General features: G+C 37.2%; 3 protein-coding genes across 4 annotated transcripts in view; 1 reads left to right on the top strand and 2 right to left on the bottom strand.

Annotated features, from left to right (window-relative positions):
* Positions 1–12,293, bottom strand: part of kcnh1a (potassium voltage-gated channel, subfamily H (eag-related), member 1a) — an 86,516-nt gene extending 74,223 nt beyond the window's left edge. The window contains exons 1-4 of the mRNA XM_005951005.3: positions 11,761–12,293; positions 6,763–6,886; positions 682–788; positions 225–353 (exon numbers count right to left, since the gene is read on the bottom strand). Of these exons, the coding sequence (XP_005951067.1) occupies positions 225–353; positions 682–788; positions 6,763–6,886; positions 11,761–11,833 (433 nt within the window). The 5' untranslated portion in view covers positions 11,834–12,293. The remainder of the gene's footprint in view (positions 1–224; positions 354–681; positions 789–6,762; positions 6,887–11,760) is intronic.
* A 1,790-nt stretch (positions 12,294–14,083) lies between these two features.
* mrpl57 (mitochondrial ribosomal protein L57) lies at positions 14,084–16,543 on the bottom strand. 2 transcript variants are annotated; one of them, XM_005951000.3, is made up of 2 exons: positions 16,380–16,543; positions 14,084–14,670 (listed from the first exon to the last, which is right to left on the bottom strand). In XM_005951000.3, the coding sequence occupies exon 2, from the start codon at positions 14,653–14,655 to the stop codon at positions 14,344–14,346; it is 312 nt and encodes a 103-aa protein (XP_005951062.1). In that variant the 5' UTR covers positions 14,656–14,670; positions 16,380–16,543; the 3' UTR covers positions 14,084–14,343. The 2 variants fall into 2 exon arrangements, with proteins under 2 accessions (XP_005951062.1, XP_005951063.1); XM_005951001.2 differs by lacking the exon at positions 16,380–16,543 and adding an exon at positions 16,221–16,348.
* Positions 16,544–16,921: 378 nt separating this feature from the next.
* On the top strand, positions 16,922–22,218 carry LOC102308282 (cytochrome P450 3A40). The gene is made up of 13 exons (XM_005950999.2): positions 16,922–17,088; positions 17,209–17,302; positions 17,441–17,493; positions 17,730–17,829; positions 18,384–18,500; positions 18,725–18,810; positions 18,900–19,042; positions 19,140–19,264; positions 19,691–19,775; positions 20,000–20,160; positions 20,258–20,484; positions 21,463–21,625; positions 21,715–22,218. Exons 1-13 carry the CDS (start codon positions 17,021–17,023, stop codon positions 21,787–21,789), a joined length of 1,497 nt encoding a protein of 498 aa, XP_005951061.1. The 5' UTR covers positions 16,922–17,020; the 3' UTR covers positions 21,790–22,218.
* The last annotated feature ends 605 nt before the right edge of the window (positions 22,219–22,823 follow it).

Here is a 22,823-nt window from a genome sequence, read left to right as displayed (position 1 = left end):
GACTGGTGAATGGTGAAAGCAGGCAGACTGATTTCACTTCTACCTCTGAAGTAGATCATACGGGTCTATCGTGTGTAGTGGAAAAATAGATCTAACAGGATTTTACAGACTCATGTGGCGCCCAAGTATGGATGTACATTCTTTTTTTCCTCCTATTTTACCTCCTCTCACCCTGTCTGATAAAAATGTGAAGTTAAACAAATTAAATTTGCCCAGAGTCTAACCTTTGGAAGAATCGTCTTCAATAGGCTGTTTAAAGGCTGTGATGTCGCTGAATGTGCAGAGAAACAGGACCACTTTTTCTTGTTCATTACGAATGGGAGCAATCTTCACAAAAAACCAAACAGGCGTCCCTGAAAGTACAAAGAACAGCACACATTTAGCTTCATCTGCTGCTTCTTATAAAGGGAAAGAATCAGAGTGTGCATATAGCATAGTAGGAATCTTGATGGCCTTTCAAAACTTTGCATGTTACACCAGCAACAGGAAACAAACAACCCCACATTTTGCTGAGGAAGGCTCCTCTGGTCTGGCTCTCAACCAATTAGTACATTTCTAGAGGTAGAAATGTTCTTGGCTGCCTTTGAACTCTGCTGTATGTTACAGAGGCTCTGAATACATTTGCATGATGAGGAGACGGTGGAAGTTTTCTCTTTTCTCGCATGTAGAGTCGCTACTCACTGTTTTTCTTGTACATCAGTATTTCAAACGAGTTCATCTCATAATTCTCAAATGTTAGTCGCATTTTTTCCGTCGTGTCCTTGTCTGTGAGCTCCCCATACATGAAGCTGGAAAACACAAAGGGAAATAACAATTTGAAATCTTAAAAGAGAAGCAGCTTTCTCTCTTTTACTAAAAGGGTGGCGAGAAAGGTTTGAATGGGAAAATATCTTTAGTGTTAGATTACCTTGTGAGATTTTGTTCTGTTGGCTTAAAATCAAGCACTGCTTTGACAACTTTTTGTGTCACTGCATTTACCTTTAAATCATGCCTCGGTCAGGATTTCCTCTCAGTTTCACCTCAGTTATAAAAAATGATATCTAAACTAAGCAGACCAAGCTGTGTAAAATATCAAGTGGGTTCAAATTCATATAAATGTATCCTGAAAACATAAAAAGACAAATGCAGCCCTGGATGCTCATTGGCCAAATGCAAATTAAACCTGAAGATGGGTTAAGCAACCACGAACACTTTTAAGCACACTACAGAGACATTCATCTCACTTTACTTATTAGTGCCAGCCTCAGTAGCAGCCTGCTCCAGCGTGATCTAAATATAGTCTGTTATGAAATACAAAAGGAAGGCTAAATTTAATGAGACTAAATTCTGATGCTGCAGAGACTTTTCAGACCAGCGCTTGATGTAACATCAGTGACGAATGTCCTCATCTCACACCTCCCGTCTTTCCCCTGTGCGGGGAGGAGAATGACATTCTTCAAAGAAGAATATGTAAAAGCAATTCCTCAAATCACTTCATCATCATCATCATCATGTGTGTTTATAGAAGGATGTAACTGATGTGCAAAAAGAGCTCGTTATTAGACTCTGGAGAAATGAGCATACATCTTATGTTTGAGTCATCTTCAAAAACATTAAAAATCCATAATGTGAATGTTTTATGAGCTCATAATAAGGCACAGGATTTTTTTGATTTTTTTTTACATCAAATAAAAATAACTTAAACACCAGGATGATTAAAGGTGCCGGAATATGTCTGAAGAGAAAGTGGCTACTACCTAAATGACTTTGTTGTTTTTTTTAAATGGTTCAGATTAAAAAATAAAATTGATCTGGAAAGTGATCTTCCAGTAGAGAACCAATGGGCACAGCTAAAAAAAACCAAAACCCCAGAGTATCGACTCATGTAAAGAAATGCAGCATATATGAATTATTAACATGAGAACTGTGTAAGCTGCTGAGTGTATATAGCCAGTGACTCTATTCCTAACATACAGCAATGCATAAAAAGACAGTGTTGTATAGTTATCTTCCATAAGCAGTTAAACACTGGCAGTAACACCAGCGCTGCCAGGTTTTAATGAAATAGCTGGTTTTTGTTTTGCTTCTTGCTTGGCTCAGATTCAGCCTTTATGACCATGTTGAGGGCTGAGATATATCAAATTTTCTGCTTTCACAGTCACTGCCATGGGAAAATCACTTTATTACTGTGGTCATAATAGCCTTTTATACAGCTGGAGTATTGTAATTATGTCTTTCAATGCCAGTTAAAATATATATATTTAAGAGAGGTTGGCACAAGAAACTGTAGTTTCAACCTGAAAGTCTTTTGTTTTTGAATAATACCTTTTTTTCCTTAATTATTTGTGTTTAATGTAACTTTTTAAAGTATTTCTTTGTGTAAGAATAATGCCCCATTTAACATGATAAAATTAGACGTTTTTAGAGATTCTTCTGACAAAGCAGTAAAGCACCAGGAAATCTATTCTTCTTCTTCTTCTTCTTTTTCCCACGCTAATAGTGTTTGTGCCACAAAAAACTGTAAAAAAGCATTAACGTTGATGATATTTTTCAAAATTTCCACCACTACTCAGGGTTTCCAATCCTTTCTCTCGGGATAAATTAAATATTGATAACTATAAAATAATAATAACCGAAAAAATAATCTCAAAGAAAGGAGGCGATGCTAGTGTGTGCCGCTTTCCTAACATCTCCCTACAGCATGACTACCTCACAAAATGCTTACCCTGTGATTTTATAAGGCCTATAAACAGCCCCTATTGGGTGTTGCTAATAGGTCAGCAGTTGGCTTTTGTCATACATATTTAATAGCAATTATTTGCCTCTGTTTAGTTCACCAAGATCCTGCTTTAGACTTAAGATAGTAGAAATCCCCACAAAGAAATACAGGAATAAACGTGTGAAGAAGTGTAGCTACAAAGAAACAGGAATAACCAATAAAATGCAGAAATAGAGAAATGCAAGTTTATATACGGAAATGTTTTGTTTCATTAATTCGTTCACTGATAACTACTAATCACTGATTCCTCTTTTTACCCTCATCCTCACTCTTGTGAGCCGTTTGATAGTAAGTGCTCAGTATGATCTTTTCACCACAATAATTAAGTAATTAGTGATGAATATATCTCTCAGTGTGTTCTCCTACAATTCATTACTACCTATTGCAGAAATAACGCATTAGTAATTTATTAATTATCAGGTTTCCTCCCTCACTCGTTTTCTGCTTTCCATCAAAGACATTTGGGAGATTTTAAGTTTGTTTGTCTCCCTCTTTCAAACAGAAGCCTGCACTTGATTTACCGACCTGATATTAAACCACAACAAACCATTACACATTGGCTTCAATATTTGTATTGGCGAGTGCTCTGCAGCTTATGTTTGGGCACCCGAGGGTCTAAATCAGTAATAGCCGCAGTGCTGGCTGTAACAAACACCATCTCCCGCAACAGATGAAATCTCCCACGTTTTTCAGATTTGGCAGCACCAACTGTTTCACTGGGATCCTATTAATATGGTGGTTAGTGGCATCCTTATTGTAGGCACAACAAACACAAGTCCTGAAATGATTTACTCACTCCAATAACCTTTTATTCCTTTATGTTTATGTATATCTACAGGTTTACTATTATAGTCGGTGATGCAAAGGCAGTTTCAGCTGTTACAAGCTGATTACATCACAGATTTGTGTCTGGTTTCCGGCTCTGTGGCGGTGCAAAAAAACCCAAAACAATCTGCTAGACTGTGTTTAACTATGGGAATATCATATCAGATCTAATTGAATGGTCTGTGTAATTTGAACTTCCTCTGGTGAGATGCTCTGGCAAAAAGAATTGATTCTCCTGTCAGTTGGGTCTCGTATAAAGCCAGGCCTTTGACATAGCAAAGTTAGCCCACAGTGTCACTAATAACTGTGTATCCACATGTTAATTGTTAGGTTTAAGCTGATAATTGTATTTTTAGGTTTGAATTTGTGACAAATAAATCAAAAACTGATCACTCAGCTCTTCAGCCCTGCTAGAGACGCGGCTTTATAGACAGCATTATCAATCCCATGTCAAGTCCAGCAATTTGGCCCAGACTGAAATATCCCACCAATATTGCCATGAAATCTGTTCTGATCCCCTGACTTTTCCTACAATGTGTCATTGAAGTTGGCATTTATGTTTGGGAGTGTTAGGTCATGTCTCCTACCGGATTAAACATAAATAAACTCTGGTGATCCTTTAGGTTATAATGCAGGAGGAACAGCAGTAGTGGTTTTTGCATGTTTGTCACACGTTTTGTTTACAAATTATTACAAATTCAGTTTCACTAGCAACACCCAGCACTGATTACTGGCAGACCTGTTGAATCAAGAAAACTTAAAAGTGAAGTACACTAAGAGATCTCAAAACACAACACGTCATGCCAGAATTTAAAGAATTCAATATAAAAGTCATTGTAATCTCTTGGTCTGGAAAGGGTTACAAAGCCATCTCTAAGGATTTGGGACTGGAAGCAAACACGGTGGGAGCCATTATCCACAACTGGAGAACACTTCATAGAGACCAGCCTACCAAAATTACTCCAAGAGCACACTGACGACTCATCCATGAGGTCACAAAAGAACTCAGAATATCTAAATAACTGCAGGCATCACCCTCAGTTAGGATCAGTGTCCATGATTAAACAATAAGAAAGAGACTGGGCAAAAATAGCATCTATGGAAGAGCTCCAAAGCTGACCAAAAAGAACAAAGAGCCTCACATTTGCCAAAAATGTCCAGCCATCAGTTCATGCTCTGAAGCTCAAGCACACTCGAGTTATGCAGCAGGACAATAATCCATAAAACACCAGAAAGTCCACCTTGACAATCCTGCAGTGTGGCTGAATTAAAACAATTGTCTAAAGAACAATGTGCAAGAATTTCTCCAAAGCAATGTGAAAAACGGCCAGTCACAAACACTTGATTGCAGTTCTTGTTGTCAAAAATGACACAACCAGTTGTTAAAAGAGCAGTTAAATTTTCACACAGGCAGGTTTGGATAGCTTTTTAACCCCCTAATAAATGAAAATATCATTTAGAGTGTGCACTTTGTGTTTACTCAGGTTATCAAGGTTTAATTAAAGTGATAAGATGATCTGGAATATGTAAATGTACCTCAAGTACAACTTCACTGTACTGAACAACAAATCCCATTACTGCAGACGCTGCACCTGACCAGAAGCACTTCTTGCTATTTCATTAAAAAAATAACAGAAAAAACATTTGCATGTACTGCTGATGGGTGAATGTTCCTCTTATTCTGGTAATTAACAAGCAAATTTGCGAAGAAGTTCAATCTGAAAACACTACATATAGTCAGTTGTGGCATGTAGGGACTATTTGCAGTATAGGCTATATTTTCTATTTCAATTAAAATAACTCCAAATATTCATTAAAGGCAGATCTTTCGGATCACAAGCAACTACTGATTACATTATCCTCCTTAAATAAGGCTTTCCCACCTCACAACATCAGCGCGTTCTGCTTGGTGGTAGAAGGTGTAAATGCATAAAAACAAAGGAATTCACAGTAACTGCATCCATAACTAAAAATGGCTCCTATTGTGACAAAACTACATATTAAACTGTCTGATGTCGGATCAAACAGGCAATTTTTGTTTTTTGTTTTGTGCATTTTATGTTCAATATAGGTTTTTGTTGTGCCTGGAAATGAACAAATAAATGAATGAATGAATGAAACAGTGCCAACCCCATATAGATCTTTTAATCACAGGACCCAAAGTAATACCATACCTATGTGATGAAAGGATCTAAGTGAGGGCTCCACACATTTCTTTTTAATGGAGAAATTTAAACTAACTTGATTAAACATAAAGTGTGAATATTTTAGCATTGCCAGGAGCTCATCGAGACAGCAGCGGCCATAACATGTTCTCAAAGTGTCACTGAACAATCTTATTTATTCATTGACGAGAAACAGCTGTAAAAAAAAGTTAGTGCCATAACAACTAAATGCTTGAGGGCTTAATGAAGTATTTTGAGTCTAAATTTAAAGTTTTCAGTAGTACAGTACAATACAGTACATTACCTTGTTCTAGGCCAGGTTCGTGTTCAGTGTTGGGTTAAAATCGTCTGTAAGCTCCAATTTTTTTTACTGATTCTTTGAATTTTCAGTACTGTAAGTGTAAAAAAAAAAAAAGACATTCTGCTGAAGGAATACATTTTTACGTGCAACTTTTTGAGCTGTACGTTAGAAGAAAGAAATCACAGCAGTGCAAACAGTATCAAGTATCCCTGGAATTTGCACACGTTTAGTTGTTTGACTGCTGGACCTAACTGCACTTATAGCAGCCCATAACATTCAAATAGATCAAGTCTGAAGTAAATCTAATGTGTAGAGCTGCTCTCTTGGCGTATTTGTACGACTGGTTTTATGTTTTGTTTTTTATATTCTTTATACATCCCTGGCACTCATTCTAATGATGTCTTTGAATGAAGACAGCTCTTAATTAATCTACCAGTTATGTGCTGAAAAATAGCCAAATTACATGTTAAGCCCTCCTTTTACATGATGTAGTTTTAGGTTTTGCCAACCCAGAGCCAGGCTATGTTAAACTTTTAGTTTTTAGTTCATTACTTCTCTGTAATTAACAAATAATTGTTAAAATGAACAAAGCTAATGTTTATGTTGGGATGTGTTCATGAAATTCTCTTAATAAATTTAAATACGTATGACAGTTTCTTGTTTTTAGCTTTTAACGTACAATATATTAATGGATAGAGTTCCCTTTTGCCTACCTGCAGGTGCTGCTTTTCTGCATCACCTCTGCTCTGTGATACCCCGACAGCTTGCAGAAACCATCATTGCTGTAGACGATGGGCCAGTCCACTATCTGAGCATTTCCCAGGACAAAGTTGGTATCTGTTTTAGAGTGAACAGGAAATAAAAAGGGCAAATAACTCGCAGCATTTCCTAAAAATAGCATTGTAGTGTAACATACTTCAACTACAGGGTAAGGGAAAAGACCTGTATCTATCTTAAACTGAAAAAGTAAAAAAAGTTATTGACCACTATCCATCTATATCTATATCTCTCTTTCTATTTTATAAGCATATGTTTATCTTAGTAATATCTATCATTAAAAAGATTGGTGACTTAAAGCAGTTTAAAGATTTTTATTAGAGTCCATGGTCGCCTACGGCTCATTAAACACTCAGGGCAAGTGTAAACAAATGTAACCAAACATAAACTCTTTGCTTATGCAGAAAGCATCCAACTATCTGCTTCATTAACTTTCTCCTTGGCAGTGCAAAAACAGGTTTTTATTGGTTTTTTATATTTACCTATGTAGAGTTTGTAACAGGCCTAATTGGCTGCTTAATGTGTGTGTGTGTGTGTGTGTGTGTGTGTGTGTGTGTGTGTGTGTGTGTGTGTGTGTGTGTGTGTGTGAAAAAGTAGTTATGTTTGCCATTAATTTATAGATACAGATATTTACAGTTTTCTATATCTACCCTTTATGGAGAATAGAACACATTTGTTATCATGTGGCATATTTTGAATTATTCAGAGCAAAACGTATTTGTGGCTAAATAAGCTTAAATAACCAGACTCGCATGCGTACTTGCTTCCATCCTTTTTTCAACCTGTCAGCAGTTATATAATTAGCCTACTCAAGCTGTTACTCATGTCATAATACATTAAATAAACAGATAGATTTGCTATTTTTTTTTATTTTAGGGGACATTTTAAAAAACCGAGATAAAGTACTACATTGTGCAAATGACTGCAGTGGGTTTTTCTGGGAAACTTTGAAAAACTCAGACAAATTTTAACATGAATATGTGTCACTTTTACAAATAACATTTGCATTTAAATGAGAAATGAAATAACTTGTGCATATGCACATTTTGATATATAAAATGCGCAAAACATTACGCATATAATGCCTGCAAGCTAGCTCACACAATGACACAATGTTCTACAGGGATCAAAAACAAAGGAAGATTTTGGTGATTTTTATGGATAACATAATAAAATAAAACATACTATGTAGTAGTGGACATAGTGATTTTAGCTAAAAACTAAACATACAGGCATAAACTATAACAATGTCACAACACTGAGGTAAAGGAGCAGGAGGGAAGGAATTCAAAACACTGGGTCACAAAACACAGTTTATATATCACATCTAAACACAAAAACACATGAATAATCACTAAAAGCATGGGGACGATGCACAGAACATTTCATGCCAACATGTTATTTTGCAGTGAACACATGTTAATGTTGGGATCCTGGGAGGAAGGAGGCATCTGTTAACTCACTAATGGGTTGCAGCAAACATTTCAGATCTGAGCTTTGTAAATTAACAGCATTTGGTCTAGAACATTAAGTGTTACATTACAAAAAGAGAGACACTGACGGGGGAATATGAGCAGCACGCCAAATTAAACTTCATAGTACCTGTCTGCCTATGTGACAGTGTCCAAACTGAAATGTTTGAAAAGAAAAGAGGGTTAACAGATTACAGAGAGAAACATGCACTGAATGTCAAACAAACAGAGACACGCTTGTGTTTAACTTGAATAGCTGCTGATAGACATTTAAAGCAACTATCTGAAAAAAAAACTATTCTGATTAAGTTAACACATTAGTGGCCACATGAGTGCAGATAAAAACAGAAACAAGCATGCAAACTTAATCACATTTATAACCCTGTGATCAATTTTTTAAGCTTTGATTTCATCTTTAATAACTTCTGAGAGAAATATTTGCCACTTTAGCTGCTAATGGATTCAACTTTCTTCAGCTAACATCAGCTTCACTTATACACCCATTGCCCCACTCAGTAGCTACACTTGTTCAACTGCTCATTAACATAAATATCTAATCAGCCAATCGGCAGCAACTTGACATATGTAGGAATGCAGCCATGGTCAAGATGACCTGACAAAGCTCAATCTGAACATCGAAATGGGAAAGAAAGGTAATTTAAGTGACTTTAAATGTGGTAAGGTTGTTAGAGTCAAATGTGCTGCAGCTCTTGATGGGGGTCCTAAAAATAAGCATTTTTGGTTTAATTCGATCAAATGTGGCAGACGTGTAACAGAATGGCAACTGCATAACCTGACAGTACACTACCATAAACAACAGCAGCTGTTTCAGCAGCTGAATAATCATTCTAACAGCTGATCATCAGCTGGGCCTGAACTGGTAGCATTCTGTTTTTGTTGATTGGTTATAATTATACTAATTTCTGAGATGCATTGTAACAGTTTTTGAGGTTTCCAGGACACTTTTATGGCACCTTTACTCGAAACAAATAAAAGCGACCTGTTGTGCTTTACCCTATTTTATGTGGGACCAACCGTAAAAGTACCTAAAGTAATGCCAGCCTTGCATTTGCACATAACTGGATGAGTTGCAAATATAGTGTAACATTATCAGTGTTGCTCAGTGCTCTTAAAATGCCTGGACTACATACACTCTTCTACAACACTGCTACAGAAAAACATAAATACAAAATAAATTGTATAGCTAACATGACTATGTTCTACAAAAGACAAGGTAAGTTTATATTACAGTATCAAATATAACACTAATATCAATGTAATCTGACGTTGTTTCAGCTGTTTCTTCAACCATGCCTATCTTATATTTTTTTGTTAGTATCCTGTCATTTGAAAAGACAAGTAAACAGACGTATGCAGGTTGTTACTATGAACCAAATTTTGGGAGAAAAAGTTTCAAACAATGATCTCTAATCTCTATGAGCCAGAATCTCAGGCTTCAGTCTGTTTTTTTCCATGTGATGTTTCTATACAGTCGTCTTCTACAGGGGCAGCACGTAGAACTCTCAGTGCTGCCCCTCGGCAGGCTTCGAGATGTCAGCCAATCAGAGGAAAATAGACTTTAGTAAAGAAATCTAGGGATTGTTTTGGACAAGAGGACGAACTCAGGGGCAACATATAAAACAGGTATATCGAAGACGTTTTTTAAACTTTGAGACATGCAAAGCTAATCTAGTGGAATCCCAGAATAAAAATACAGAGGTGGAAATGAGCATAATATGTACCTTTTTAAGTTACTGACATGTGTAATTGAGCCATCAGTGCTGTTCTTTGTGACTGTTCGTTTCCTTTTAAGACAAGTGCTGAGAAAAATGTTTGACAGGTTTAAATGGGGAGTGTAAGTGAGAGAAGAGAAGATATCTGCATAATTTAAAAGTCAAAGTAGGTGGTGAACTGCTGGGCACGAAAATCAAAAAGTTGTCTTGAACACTGTCATCAAAATATAGCACAAAGCTAGCTATTTAAAAATGAATGACTGGTACATAAAAGGAATATTTCATTGTTTGCGAATGCCCACCCACCACTGTCTCAGTGGCATCCAGCAGATTATAGTCTTGGCTCCTTTGTTTCAAGCTTGGGAGAGATTTACCGCTCACTAATCCATCATGGGCTGCCTAAGGTCATAAGAAAAACATATGTATCTGCTTTTGTTTTTAAAGGGTGGATTTTCTTAAATATATTATACAGCTTAGGAATCCAGACATCACGCTGTAAAGCCAGCCTCACTGTGAAGAGATGCTGTCACTGTCTCTGAGCAGGCTGCTCCCTGTTTGTCATAACACATTTAAATGTAGATATGTGCAGCAGGAGCAGACTGACAGTGAGGCGGCGAGTTCATGCACAGAAACATGGTGGTTTCACATGTGTGAACCCCTATTTAAAACAAAAACATAAAGATTGTACGTATCCAGTAATTTTCCCAAAATGTGTCTCATGACAGAGGCAACAAACGCAGGTGGTTCTCTGTCACAGCTAGCTGTCAACTCTCCAGTCCGTGCTGTCACGTCCTGTTGGATCTAAAAAACACAGAAAAGCTACTTTCTGTGTTTTTACTGAAGCCAGAACAGTTGGCTTAACAAATCCCACTTGTCTCTATAAGTTTAAAAAAGAAAGAATCTTAATTTTAGTTCATGTTTTTCCTGAGAAGTCTGGTCTGTGTGTTTTCTTTCAGTGAAATGTAACTCAAAATGGTATAACAGAAAGCCTAAATCCTCTTTATTAACTGATTCATAGCACCAGTTACAACATGGTGCAAGGCTTTCCAGACTCCATGAAGAAAAGTGACAGTGAAGAAAAATAACTATTAGGATTATGTTTGGATTATGTTTGGACAAATGTCAACTACTTTTGGATACATTTTTAGATTTAGTTTAATAAATAATAATGCCTCAGATGTTGATAATAAAATCCCAACAGCTAAATTTCAAACTGACCTGTAACTTAAAGGGAAATTAAAGTGAATCCTATCAAAAGCAGGACTTTTCACTCTCTTTATTATACTGATAATCTATTTATGTGAAAACTGTAGAAATAAGTATCACGCCAGACATTTCTGAGCCATACAATCTTTCCTTGGACATTTCCAATGGTCTTATGTAATCAGTAGTACATTTAATGCTTGTAATGCACACAGTGAAAAAGTGAAAGTGAAAAAATGAAATAATTTTAAAGATGAATATGCTTACTCTAAATACATGAGTGAGATATTGACAGTCCTACTAGAAACATTAATCAGAATGTTTAACACCCAGTAGTTTTTCCCCTCCTGGTAAAAAGATCACAAAAATGTTACTTTAAAAAATCTCAATAAAGGATTCTTAATTAATTAGCCCTCCTCGTTATTTAGTTAATTAGACTAGTTGACTGTGTCGAGGCATTTATTATGTCTAGCTTTCCAAAACAGAGTAGATTTCATTTTTAATGTTTAAATCGCATCATCCTTACCGTTCGACCGTCTGACAATATTCTCCAAAAAAGTATTCTGAGGGGCCACAAGTCCCCTCCGACCCCCCGCCATCCTGCCGCTTCACTCAGTCGTCTGCAGGTGAATCGTTACTCCGCAATCTGCAGTTTGTTTTCATGGTGTCTCCGGCTCTGAGCGGATTTCTTGGACAGGGGCTGGCTGTCTGGTGTGCTCATTAGCTACCTCCCAAGCCCGGTGTGGTGCGTTGGCGCCTCTTTACGCACCTCATCATCCAGGAGAGGAGAGAGACTCTGGGTTGGCTGTTATTGACTGGTGTTACTAACAGGACCTAGAGCTCCATCTGCTGGACATAATTATGCATACACTGAAAGTTCGCAGTGGCTCCTGCTCTCAACAAACTGCAGTAGTGGAACTAAGAGCGTTTAAGTCACGCGGGGATTAGCAAATGAAAGAACCCAACAAGCACAACTCTGATGGCCAAAGGCGAAATGGAACCCCTAGGACAGACGTTTTGAAGTCATATTTCTCTTTGGAAAATAAATTAAATATCCACACAGAGGCCAAGGCAACTGCAAAGGGACTCAAAAATAACCTCAAAGAACTGAAAATGACCTCCAAACAGACTTGTAGGAACAGTAATGCTGAACTTTGTGGTTTCCTCTTTGTTTACTGCCGTGAGCTCTTTCTAGAACATTTTTTTCATCGCCTCATAAATCTTGCTCAATTATTTTGGACTTGTAGTTGGCCACACTAAGACAGGCTAAGAAAACAAATCCTGCAGTGAAATTTCCATCGAAATTAAAACAGTTTAGGTGGAAAGAATGACGTCATGAATGGTTTGCAGGTGAGGGCTTCAGGTTTTCTGTCCTCACAGTTTGGGCTCGCCTGTTGTTGGAAGTCTAAATCAGACTGGATGGCTACTATGGAAACCAGCAACCTGCCTGCGCTGCAGAGAAGCTCTGGTTACCGCTGTTTTGTGCTACACCAATTAAAAAGGTGGAAAATGGCAGAATCTTCCTGCTGTTTTACTATTTCACTGTCCTGCACACACTGATAGAAAGAGAGGAGCAACCAGAGCACATTATCTTCTTATATTATTGGCAGTTACACTTTAACCCCTCATGTAGCATCTGCAGGCATTATGCACACAAAATCAAAGTGTTTATGCTCACCATGTGGACGTCATTGACGATAAACCCTCATTGGGGTGGGTACATGAGCCTGATGGCTCCATTTAAGGGCAGATGATTTCCGAGTCAGTGTTTGCTTTTCTTTCTTTTCTTTTTTTTATTTGGTCACAACTTACTCCAGTCTTTCCTTAAAAGGATAATAATCAGGTCACCTGCTGGCTTTTCCACCTGTCTGGTGATATAATTATGAATTATTACATAAAAGCAATAACTGTTATCAGACAACAGTGTAATGCTGCGTGTGTGCAGATTGGTTGTGCTCTCACTGACAGTCAGTATCTTCTTTAGTGCTATCAATTAACTAAAACACAGATTTATGTAGAACACAAACTATATCAGCATCTCATACTATTGTTTGTGACACTTCTTTAAACCCTCATTGTAAAAAAAGAATTTTAACAAAAGTGTTTATACTATACAGTGAATTATTTCTTATATCCACGGCCAATACAGCATGTGTTATGCATTGTCTTCTTTATTGCTTGGAAATGCTGAATGATGTCTTAAAGTAAACTACAGATAAATTTGCCTCAGGTCTGTGTTTCCATTTAAGGGCATGTAATTTGAGTTTGTGTTTGGGTCACACCTTCCTTCATGTCCTTAAAAGGTTCTTCCTCCAGATACGTATTGGTTCTGTCAATATTACTGATATGTGATGGCAATAACCACTGTTAGACAACAGTGTTGTGCTGCATCTGAGTTTTCATGAGGGCCAATAATCCAGAGTCTCTGGAGAGCCTTAGATTTGTGGCAATAGCAGGAATCATAAAGCATATCTTATCACAAGACTACAGAGCAGTAGATAAAATAACAAGGCTCATTACCTACAAACACAATTCCTTAAAAGGATCAGTGAATAAAACCAAAGCATTTCCTTTAGATTAAAAAAAATATTCCTCTCACTCTTATAAAACTTCAAAGGGTCAAAAAGGCTTTACAGTCACAACAAATTAAAATGTGTTCAATTGTTTGTTAAAGTTACATAATTGCGCCCTAAATGCCCCAGAAAATCGATATAATTTCTCAGTTTTCCTCATGGAATACAATTGTGCAGCTCATTCAGTTAAAGAGCTTTTGTAACCAGTGGGGAGGCTGAACTTAAAAGTGTATTGTGTTGTTAAGCTCTTAATGTTAATGATGCACAGATAAAACGTGGCTTTTGAAGAGAATTTTATCCAAAGAAAGCTACATCGAAAGGAAGAATGCCAGTCACATTTTCAGCCGAACCCAAAACATCTGCGAACAGAGAGAGTGAGAACGGTCTTTTGGGAACACTTCAAGGTGGCTTCTCAGTTGACAACAAGCAAATCAGTAATAATAAGCCATAATAAACAAAAACAGGGCTTCTTTGGACAAATTAACTGTTTTAGATTGTTATACTATAAACACAGTCTTTGCATGTCACTTCACACGTTAACTTGACCAGTTCTTGGTGATTCTCAGATGACTCAGGTGATCTGTGATGCGTTTGTGTTCAGGAAAATTCGCAAAGCTGGCCTCCTTGATCTTGAGCCAGTTCTGGGCTCTGCGTTCTGCTGCATGCCCGTGCTCCTGTTCCTGGGTCATGTACGGCCGGCTGATCCAGTACTCGTTCTCAGCCTCGCGCTCCAGCTGCTTCAGTGTGTTGCGTTTCATTTGCCAAGTAATCTGTCGAGGCCGTCGATACTTTCCGATCCACTGCTTTCCAGGAATACCTTTTCGCAGAAGGGTGAGGGTGAGGAACATGATGGCAAATTATTTCTGTGAAAGACAAAAACAGCTGAAATTAGCTGAAACGGCTGTGGTGACAATTTATGACAGCAAAAGGGCTTTGGTGAAAATATAGCGGGGCTTCAGAGACACATTCAAAATTGGCAGAAAATAACCAAAAGACAAAGTGATTACAAACTTGAACATTTTAAATGAAAATGATTTCTTTTGAGAAAGGGCTAAAAATAAAAAGTACATTGAGGGAAAGCTGTCAGGTTATACTGCCATTAAATCCAATGAAGGTTGGGACAGACTGGCAATTGCTTGACAAACCAGTTTTCTAAGACGTTTGGATTTTCAAGTTTTGTTAAAAAAAAAGAAAAGAAAAAAAGCATACAATAAACAATTCCCATAATGCTAACTACATACTGCTATGAATCCAACTGTACACTGAGAAACTTCACTATTTCACCAATAAAACTTTATTTTAGGGGAAACTTTATTTTAACTTTAATCTAACAGCCACACTCAGTATGCGTCAGGAGCAATTCAGCGTTCAGTATCTTGCCCAAGGATACTTCGGCATGCAGAATAGAGCCAGAGATTAAGCCTCCAGCCTTCCGATTGGTAGACAACCCACTCTACCTCCTGAGCCACAGCCCGTAAAAAAAGAAAAAAAAATGCTGCAAATGATGAAACATAAAAAGACCAGATTCAAGCCATCATGCTTCATGCTGCATTCAGATTTTCCTTTTAAAAAGACCAAACGGAAGGAACAGAGTAGCTACCTAGACTTGGGAATGTATACACGGGACTCCAAAATATTTGGAGCTGCTAACCTTGCACCAACTTACTTTTTTAAAATATATCTGCAATCGTTTTTCCATCTGGGAAATATCTTTGATGTTTAGGTTATACATCAACAGAGTTATATAGTAAGGATTATTAGGTGGAAAATAATTATTAGGAGTATAGTGGACATAAAACTTGCTAAGAGTCTAACCTTGCCATTATAACTAATGGCGAGTTATTAAAAATAAATAAATAAAATATGCACACTATGACTATCCTATACTAATCCTCTTGCTAATTAAAATAAATCTGACTTACATCTGAATTATTCATTTATTCCAACATTCACTATAAATATTGCAATGACATCCTTAAAGTACATTTTGGGGGTCATGTTAATTGTGTAGTGATACTCGGATATAAAATATATTATATATGATATAACAGGAAACAACTAGGGTTATAATGCAAAATGAGGAGCCTGGTGATGTGCATGAATATAGTGGCATGGGACAAATTTCTAGCAAAACCTACATTTGCCCCCTAAATTATCTGCTTCGTGAACCAATATCAAATGTTAATTATACTACCAAACATTTAGAAAAGGTACGTTTTTGTCCAACGGTTTTACTGAGGTCAGATTAAGCTGTATGTGATTCATCAACTAAAAACAACCTTGACGCCCCACAAGTAAATGCCCTTAACACAGAAACCGTTATAAAAAGAAAAAATTAATAAAATGTATTAAGAGTCTAACCTTTTTGTTATAAAGGTGGGAAAATATTTAAAAATATGGAACAAGCAAATACCTCAGCGTGGTTTAAATGCAAAGCTGTAAATGGAAGCTCTAAACGAAAGCTAATGTCAACCGTGCTTCACGTTGCAGAACAAGGACAGTTTAAAAACGCATCATTTCAGAGTCACAGCGGGCACACAATGGGAAACCACGCATCTAATCTTTAACTTACCTTGTGACTGCGTTAAAAGCAGCCGAATCTCTGACCAGAAGACAGGTTCACTCTATTTGATTATAATACAAAGAACAAAAAAGGCAGAAAACAAGCCGCATAACTAGCATCCGCAGCTAACTTCCCGGGTCATTGGTTGTATTTCCGGGCAAACTATGGGGCCTAAAAAGGCCCAAAAGTCTTCCGAAATACGCGTTTGTTTGTTTGTTTTTAAAGAAAGGCTTAAAACTATTTATAAATGTGTAATTAGGAAATTATTAGAAAAAAAGTATCATACACTGAAATTTAAATTGTTTATCAGGTCGTGTCATTGCAAATTTGCGCATCTGAGCGTTAAAAAAAACTGCTACTTTATTTAAGTTGTTTGTTTATTGTGAATTTAAATGCTGCAATTCATATAAACCTTTTTTTCTGATCAAATTTTTTTGTTTGATATCCTGGAAAACCTGCTGAGTCAGAGGTGGTGACTAAAGATAACTGACCCACCAATTACCGCTTTTTTTCTTTTCTTTTTTTTTTTTTTTTTTTACAGCCTCGCTGATAATTTGTCAGTCTCCTCCCATCATGGAGTGGCTTTAAGATCAGGCTCCCAGCGCGTTTCCTCAGTTCCTTTTCCAGCGCTTTCAGGAAGAAAGTCTAAAATGTTTTTCACATTATTTTCACCAACCACTTGGACGTTGCTGGCGATCGTGTTTACCCTGCTTTTGCTGTGAGTATTCTGCGAAGGAAACACATGGGTGTCAAGCTTTGTTATTAGTTGTGATAGTTATTGGTTTATAATAACTGATGTCATGTCGATAGCAGCTATTCTTCTTTTTTTGTAACACAGGTATGGAATTTGGCCATATCGTTTTTTCAAAAAGCTGGGGATACCTGGACCATCGCCTCTCCCTTTTGTTGGAACAGGGCTTGGCTTTAAAAAGGTAAGGAAACCAAACACCAACATAGTAATACACCTCACCTTACAGTAAAAAGGAGCTGACTGATGACTGACAATGAGTACCTGTCTTCTCTATTTAATTTGAATGCATACATCCATGCATACATGCATCTTCTTGTAGGGAATTCTTGCTTTTGACCAAGAGTGCCATGCGAAGTATGGGGACATCTGGGGGTGAGTTGTTGCTTCATGTGAAAGATGTTTTCAACTCATGTATCCAAGTACACTTAGCTGCACTTACGTGTCTTTTAAATAAGCTGTACGTGACTAAGATTGGGAATATTTCCTGTTTTTATGAAGGTGTTCCTCCTTTGGACCTGAAATAGTTTTTTAAAAGTGCAAATCTCTTTTGGCTGAAGCATGAAGATCCAAAATGTTAACTCAAATGACTAGATGCCTCCTTTTTGCAGGTTGTACGATGCAAGAACACCGGTTTTAATGGTGGCTGACCCTGAGATTATTAAAACTGTCACTGTGAAGGAGTGCTACACTGTGTTTACCAACCGCAGGGTAAGAGACCATTTGTATCACATAGCAAAGTGAAACCTACGCAATGAGACCTTTGTGGGTTTATTTGCATGAATGTGTTAATTTAGCCGTCATTCAGTAGCAGGAATAGTTAGACCTGCCTGGTTTTGTCGGGTGGGTACTAATGAAACATGGGAAACGTATTTTTTTTCTTCAAATTTGTCATTTGTACTCACTTATGCACATATTAAAAAACAGCATTACAGACAGAACAGACGTGCTTGTTATTCTAGTTTGTTATTAATCTTTGTGCTAAATTAAGATAAGTTGCAGCTTGTTGTATAGTTATATATTTGACAAAAAAAATTACAATATACATTTCCATATGTATTCTATATGTACATTTTAAAATATATTTTTTTACTTTCTTCTATGTATAATAATAATATGCACACCATAGAGTCAACCTAGAGATAAAGGTGTAAAGACATTATAGTTGCATTACATTATCTCAGCAAAGTTCATAAGTTGATGTTGGACATGGAGATGCTGGAGGAAGCTAAATTTAAGCTTTAAGTGTAATTTAATTTTCACAGGATTCTGGTTTTATGAATGGACCTCTGGATGATGCAGTTTCAGTAGTCAAAGACGAAAGGTGGAAAAGAATTCGGAACACCGTGTCCCCATGCTTCACCAGTGGAAGACTGAAACAGGTTGATATAATGTATCAGTTATGTTGTAACTCCAATTTTGTTAATCTGTCTTAAGGAAATTCTCTCTCATGTCTTGTGAAAAGTTCTGTCTTTCTGGTCCAACATCGTTAGTTACATTGATGTATATAGTATCTACATTTTTTTTTTGTCTCTGTAAACCCACTGACATGCATTCCAAACAAAACATAAATAATATAATTCTCCTACTTTATCTCCTTGTTAAGGTTTATCCCCTTGTTGCTCGCTATGCAGACCGACTTGTTGCTAAACTTGAGGAAACAAATTTGGATGAACCCATCAATGTCAAACAGTATGTTGTTAATCTTTAATATGCCAGCATATTGCATTGTTCATCCTATAGTAAATAATGCTCTGACTTGTCTTTTCCAATTCTCATAGGTTTGTGGCTCCTTACAGTTTAGACACTGTGACCAGTGCTTCTTTCAGCGTGGAGACAGACTCCATAAACAATCCAAATGATCCTGTGAATGTGCAGGTCCAGAAGGTCCTTAACTTCAAATTTTGGCCTATACTTTTCCTAAGTATGACCTCCTTTTGACCCTTATTCAAACTCCATTTGCTCATATAGTATTGCTAGGTTTTTAATTTTTGTTCAACTGCTCTTTTGTCTCCTTTCAGTGATTTTTCCCTTTGGTAAACATCTGCTGGAGCTCCTGAAGATTGAAATCATGCCCAAAGACAGCATTGACTTTTTCTACAACATCATTAAGAGATTTAAAACCCAGCATCGTGAAGATGAATCTGTAAGAATAACATTTATAAAAGAAGTTCAACATTTCACAAAATCAAAGGCTTTCTATTTTGTTACATTATATTTAAAGATTAATGTCTGTGAAGTGCAGCAATCAAGATCATTATATTAGCTTGAAAACAGGAAATGAGCTGCCTACCCTTTATCTACAAATTTTTGTTCTGGTTTATTTTAATTTGTATTAAAAAAACAAAACTAAAGATGAGAAATGTGTTTTTTTCCACAGGTTTAATAACCTGACTATTAGCTGGTCAACAATTGAAAACTGTGTTCATCTTTTACATACAGTCTACCCATATTGCAGATATAATTTGCAATTTTCTTCTGCTGTTGTCTTTCAGTCACCCATATTTGAGTCAATAGACTTTGAGCAAGTTTGCATTTGTTGCTGATACTGAATGTTGTCTTTTTGGTCTAGGCCCGAGCAGACTTCCTGCAGGTGTTAATTCAGAGTGAGATCCCAAAAAAGGAGTATAAGAATGATGAAGAACAGCCAAATAAAGGTATGTTTTTACCAGAGGTAATCCATAAACAGGGATATTATATCCCTATAACATCCCTGCAAATATTTAGAGACAGCCAGGCTGGCTATGAGTATCAAAAATGTACACCAGGAAGGTTGGACTTTAAATCAGTGTTTAACCAATACCAGTCAGTTATTACATTAGGACTACACTAGCTTTGAATATGATTCTGAAACTGACAAGGATTTTTCTCTTTTTGATAGGTTTGACTGAACATGAGATCCTTTCCCAGGCCTTGGTCTTTATCTTGGGAGGCTATGAGACCACCAGTACCACTCTAACATACATGCTTTATAATCTGGCCACCAACCCTGATGCGTTGCAGACCTTACACAAAGAAATCGATGCTAACCTGAAGAAAGATGTACAGTAATTTCTCACATAATTTGTCTTGTTACTGTAGCAGACAGTCTTATCACATTTTCCTTTTTTGTGATTGTGTGTTTTCATATTTTGCCTAGGCACCCATTTCTTATGAGGAGCTGACCGACCTGCAATACCTGGACCATGTTATACTCGAGTCGTTGCGTTTGATTCCCACTGGCCCTCGGCTCGACAGGACATGCAAAAAAACTGTGCAGGTGCATGGCCTCACCATCCCTGAAGGAACCGTAATTGGGATTCCTGTGTGGCTGTTGCACAAAGACCCACGCTACTGGAACTCACCTGAGCTTTTCAGACCAGAGAGGTAAATCTGCAATCTTATCAAGAACCAATCTTGGTTAAATCTTGGAAACTATTACTAAAGAAAGGGTGCTTTACAAGGTTTATTTCTATAGACTAAGCCACTCATATCACTTTGTCTTTGTAAACCTTACAAACAAATCTGACATAAATGCTGAAATACCGTTGGGTTTTCTGACAAGAAGTGACTCAAAGACATCTACACAATCATCACAACAAGACAAAGCAAGGCTGTATCAAAATTAGTTATAGATTTGTTTTAAATACATTTATAAAAAGATTCAATTTCTTTTCATCTTTTTTAGATTTCTCTGTATTTGCATAATTCCTTCTATTTAAATATATACAAATTATAGTTCCCATCAGTTTATTCTTAATATTTCAAGTAATGAAGTGATGACATTTTGACATTTTTGAAAATTTAATGAAAATCAAAAACTTGAATCTCTCATTTGTAACACTCAGGTTCTCTTAATTGGATAGTTTGCAACAGTCCCTTTGGCAGCAGGTTCCACACATGGATTTTGGGCCATTCATCCCATTTATCCTGACAGATCCTCTCGAGCAGACTTCATGAAAAGTTTTAGGTCCCTTTACTTTTAGTCAAGGATAGCCAGAGACTTATCCAGTGGCGTCTTAAGACTGTGTTAAAGCTTCATCAGGATGTGATTTAGGAGACGCCGAATCTTATCTCATTATAGACACCCAAAAACTTTCTGTAGTCCAGGGGCCACGCTGTGCTGTAGAGGGTTAACAGTATTCGTTTTTGTGTTAGAGCACTGAAGTTAAAACTACAAATATTCTTACTGAATACTACACCTGAAATTAATGTAAAAAAAAAAAAAAAAGAATTCAACAGAGAATTTTTTGCTACTGTTTCGAGTAGCTAGATTATCTGCATCCTCTGTAACAGCATGCAGAGCCTTTTCCTTTTACGTAGTAACTCCATGATTTTAAAGGCTTATTTGATCTGTATCTGCAGGTTCAGTAAAGACAGCGGGGAGGAGGTGAACCCATATGCGTACATGCCGTTTGGACTCGGCCCTCGTAACTGCGTTGGGATGCGCTACGCCCTCCTCGTCATGAAGATGGTTATTGTCCGTCTCTTGCAGAAGTACACTTTGGAAACGTGCAAAGAGACCATGGTAAGAGCAACACTCCTCCACATTCAGACTATGATGCTACTTTTTTGTCCTGTCCCTGATGTTACATCCATTTCTTTTCTCTTCTTTAGATTCCACTTCAGTTTGACTGGAAGTTTCAGCCAGTTCAGCCTGTAAAACTCAAGATTGTTCCCAGAAATCAGTAATCTAAGAGGGAACATCTTCAAATCCCATCAAACATGTTATTTTATGCTTTTGCTTTAACGTGAGGGAACTGCTGCCAGGAATGACATTGTTCATGTAATTTCTTTTTTCAGCTGCTATTTTGATGAATCAAATGTATTTTAATTCCCTTTTTTTACTGTGTTGAATGTTTAATCTGACTTTTCTGTGTTCAAAAAACACATCTACCTTTGCTATTTCTCCTTTTATGGTTAATTGCATGAATTTCTTGATGACATTATTGGACTTGTGACTTCTGAAAAGTGCAAACATGCATATTATCTTTTGACACTTCTGCTTTATGGGTCACATTTCTTCCTTGTTTGGTTTCTTTTTTTGTGTCAGTTTGGTAGAAATTGGTGTCTGTTCATGTATGAGCTTCGTGATGCAATAAATACAGTTACAACTAGAAATTCAGAGTCTTGTGAAAGTCTGTCTTGAGACTGTCAGGGCCATGAAATAAGCTGCTGGCAGTGAACACACATCTCCCTGATGCATGTAGCTTATTATTGGTGGCAGTGGCGGTCCTAGCCTATTTAGCGCCCTGGGCGAACACTCCCTCTGTGTCCCCCCAGTTTAGTCTGTTACTGTAACCCACATAATTTCCTTAGGGATTAATAAAGTATTCTGATTATGATTCTGATTGTTTCAGGATGACCTGCCATTATCCAATGACACATCTGCTTGTATCTTTTGCTCGTTTCTCCTCCTCTTCTTTTCTCTTTTTTCTAAACTGAGCACCTGATGGCTTTGAACTTTTCTTGTCCATCTTCCATTGGTTTTAATTTTGCACTCCAGTATGAACACCCATCCCCCAACACAAGGATCACCACAACATGACCTAACAGACCTACACCTTAGTTCACAGATTCGATTTGTCTAGGGTTTATTTCTGGGATTTCACACAACCCAGGATTCAGATCATGAATACATAATGGGCTTGGATTTACAGCATTATGATTGAAATATGCTCTATTTGGAAGCAGCCCCTCCCCTTTCGACGGGTTGTGTGTGAGAC

The sequence above is a fragment of the Haplochromis burtoni genome, unplaced genomic scaffold, assembly GCF_018398535.1.
Source record: "Haplochromis burtoni strain Fernald_Lab_line unplaced genomic scaffold, NCSU_Asbu1 Contig_46, whole genome shotgun sequence".
Lineage (NCBI taxonomy): Eukaryota > Metazoa > Chordata > Actinopteri > Cichliformes > Cichlidae > Haplochromis > Haplochromis burtoni.
This window is presented reverse-complemented; position numbering and strand designations above follow the sequence as displayed.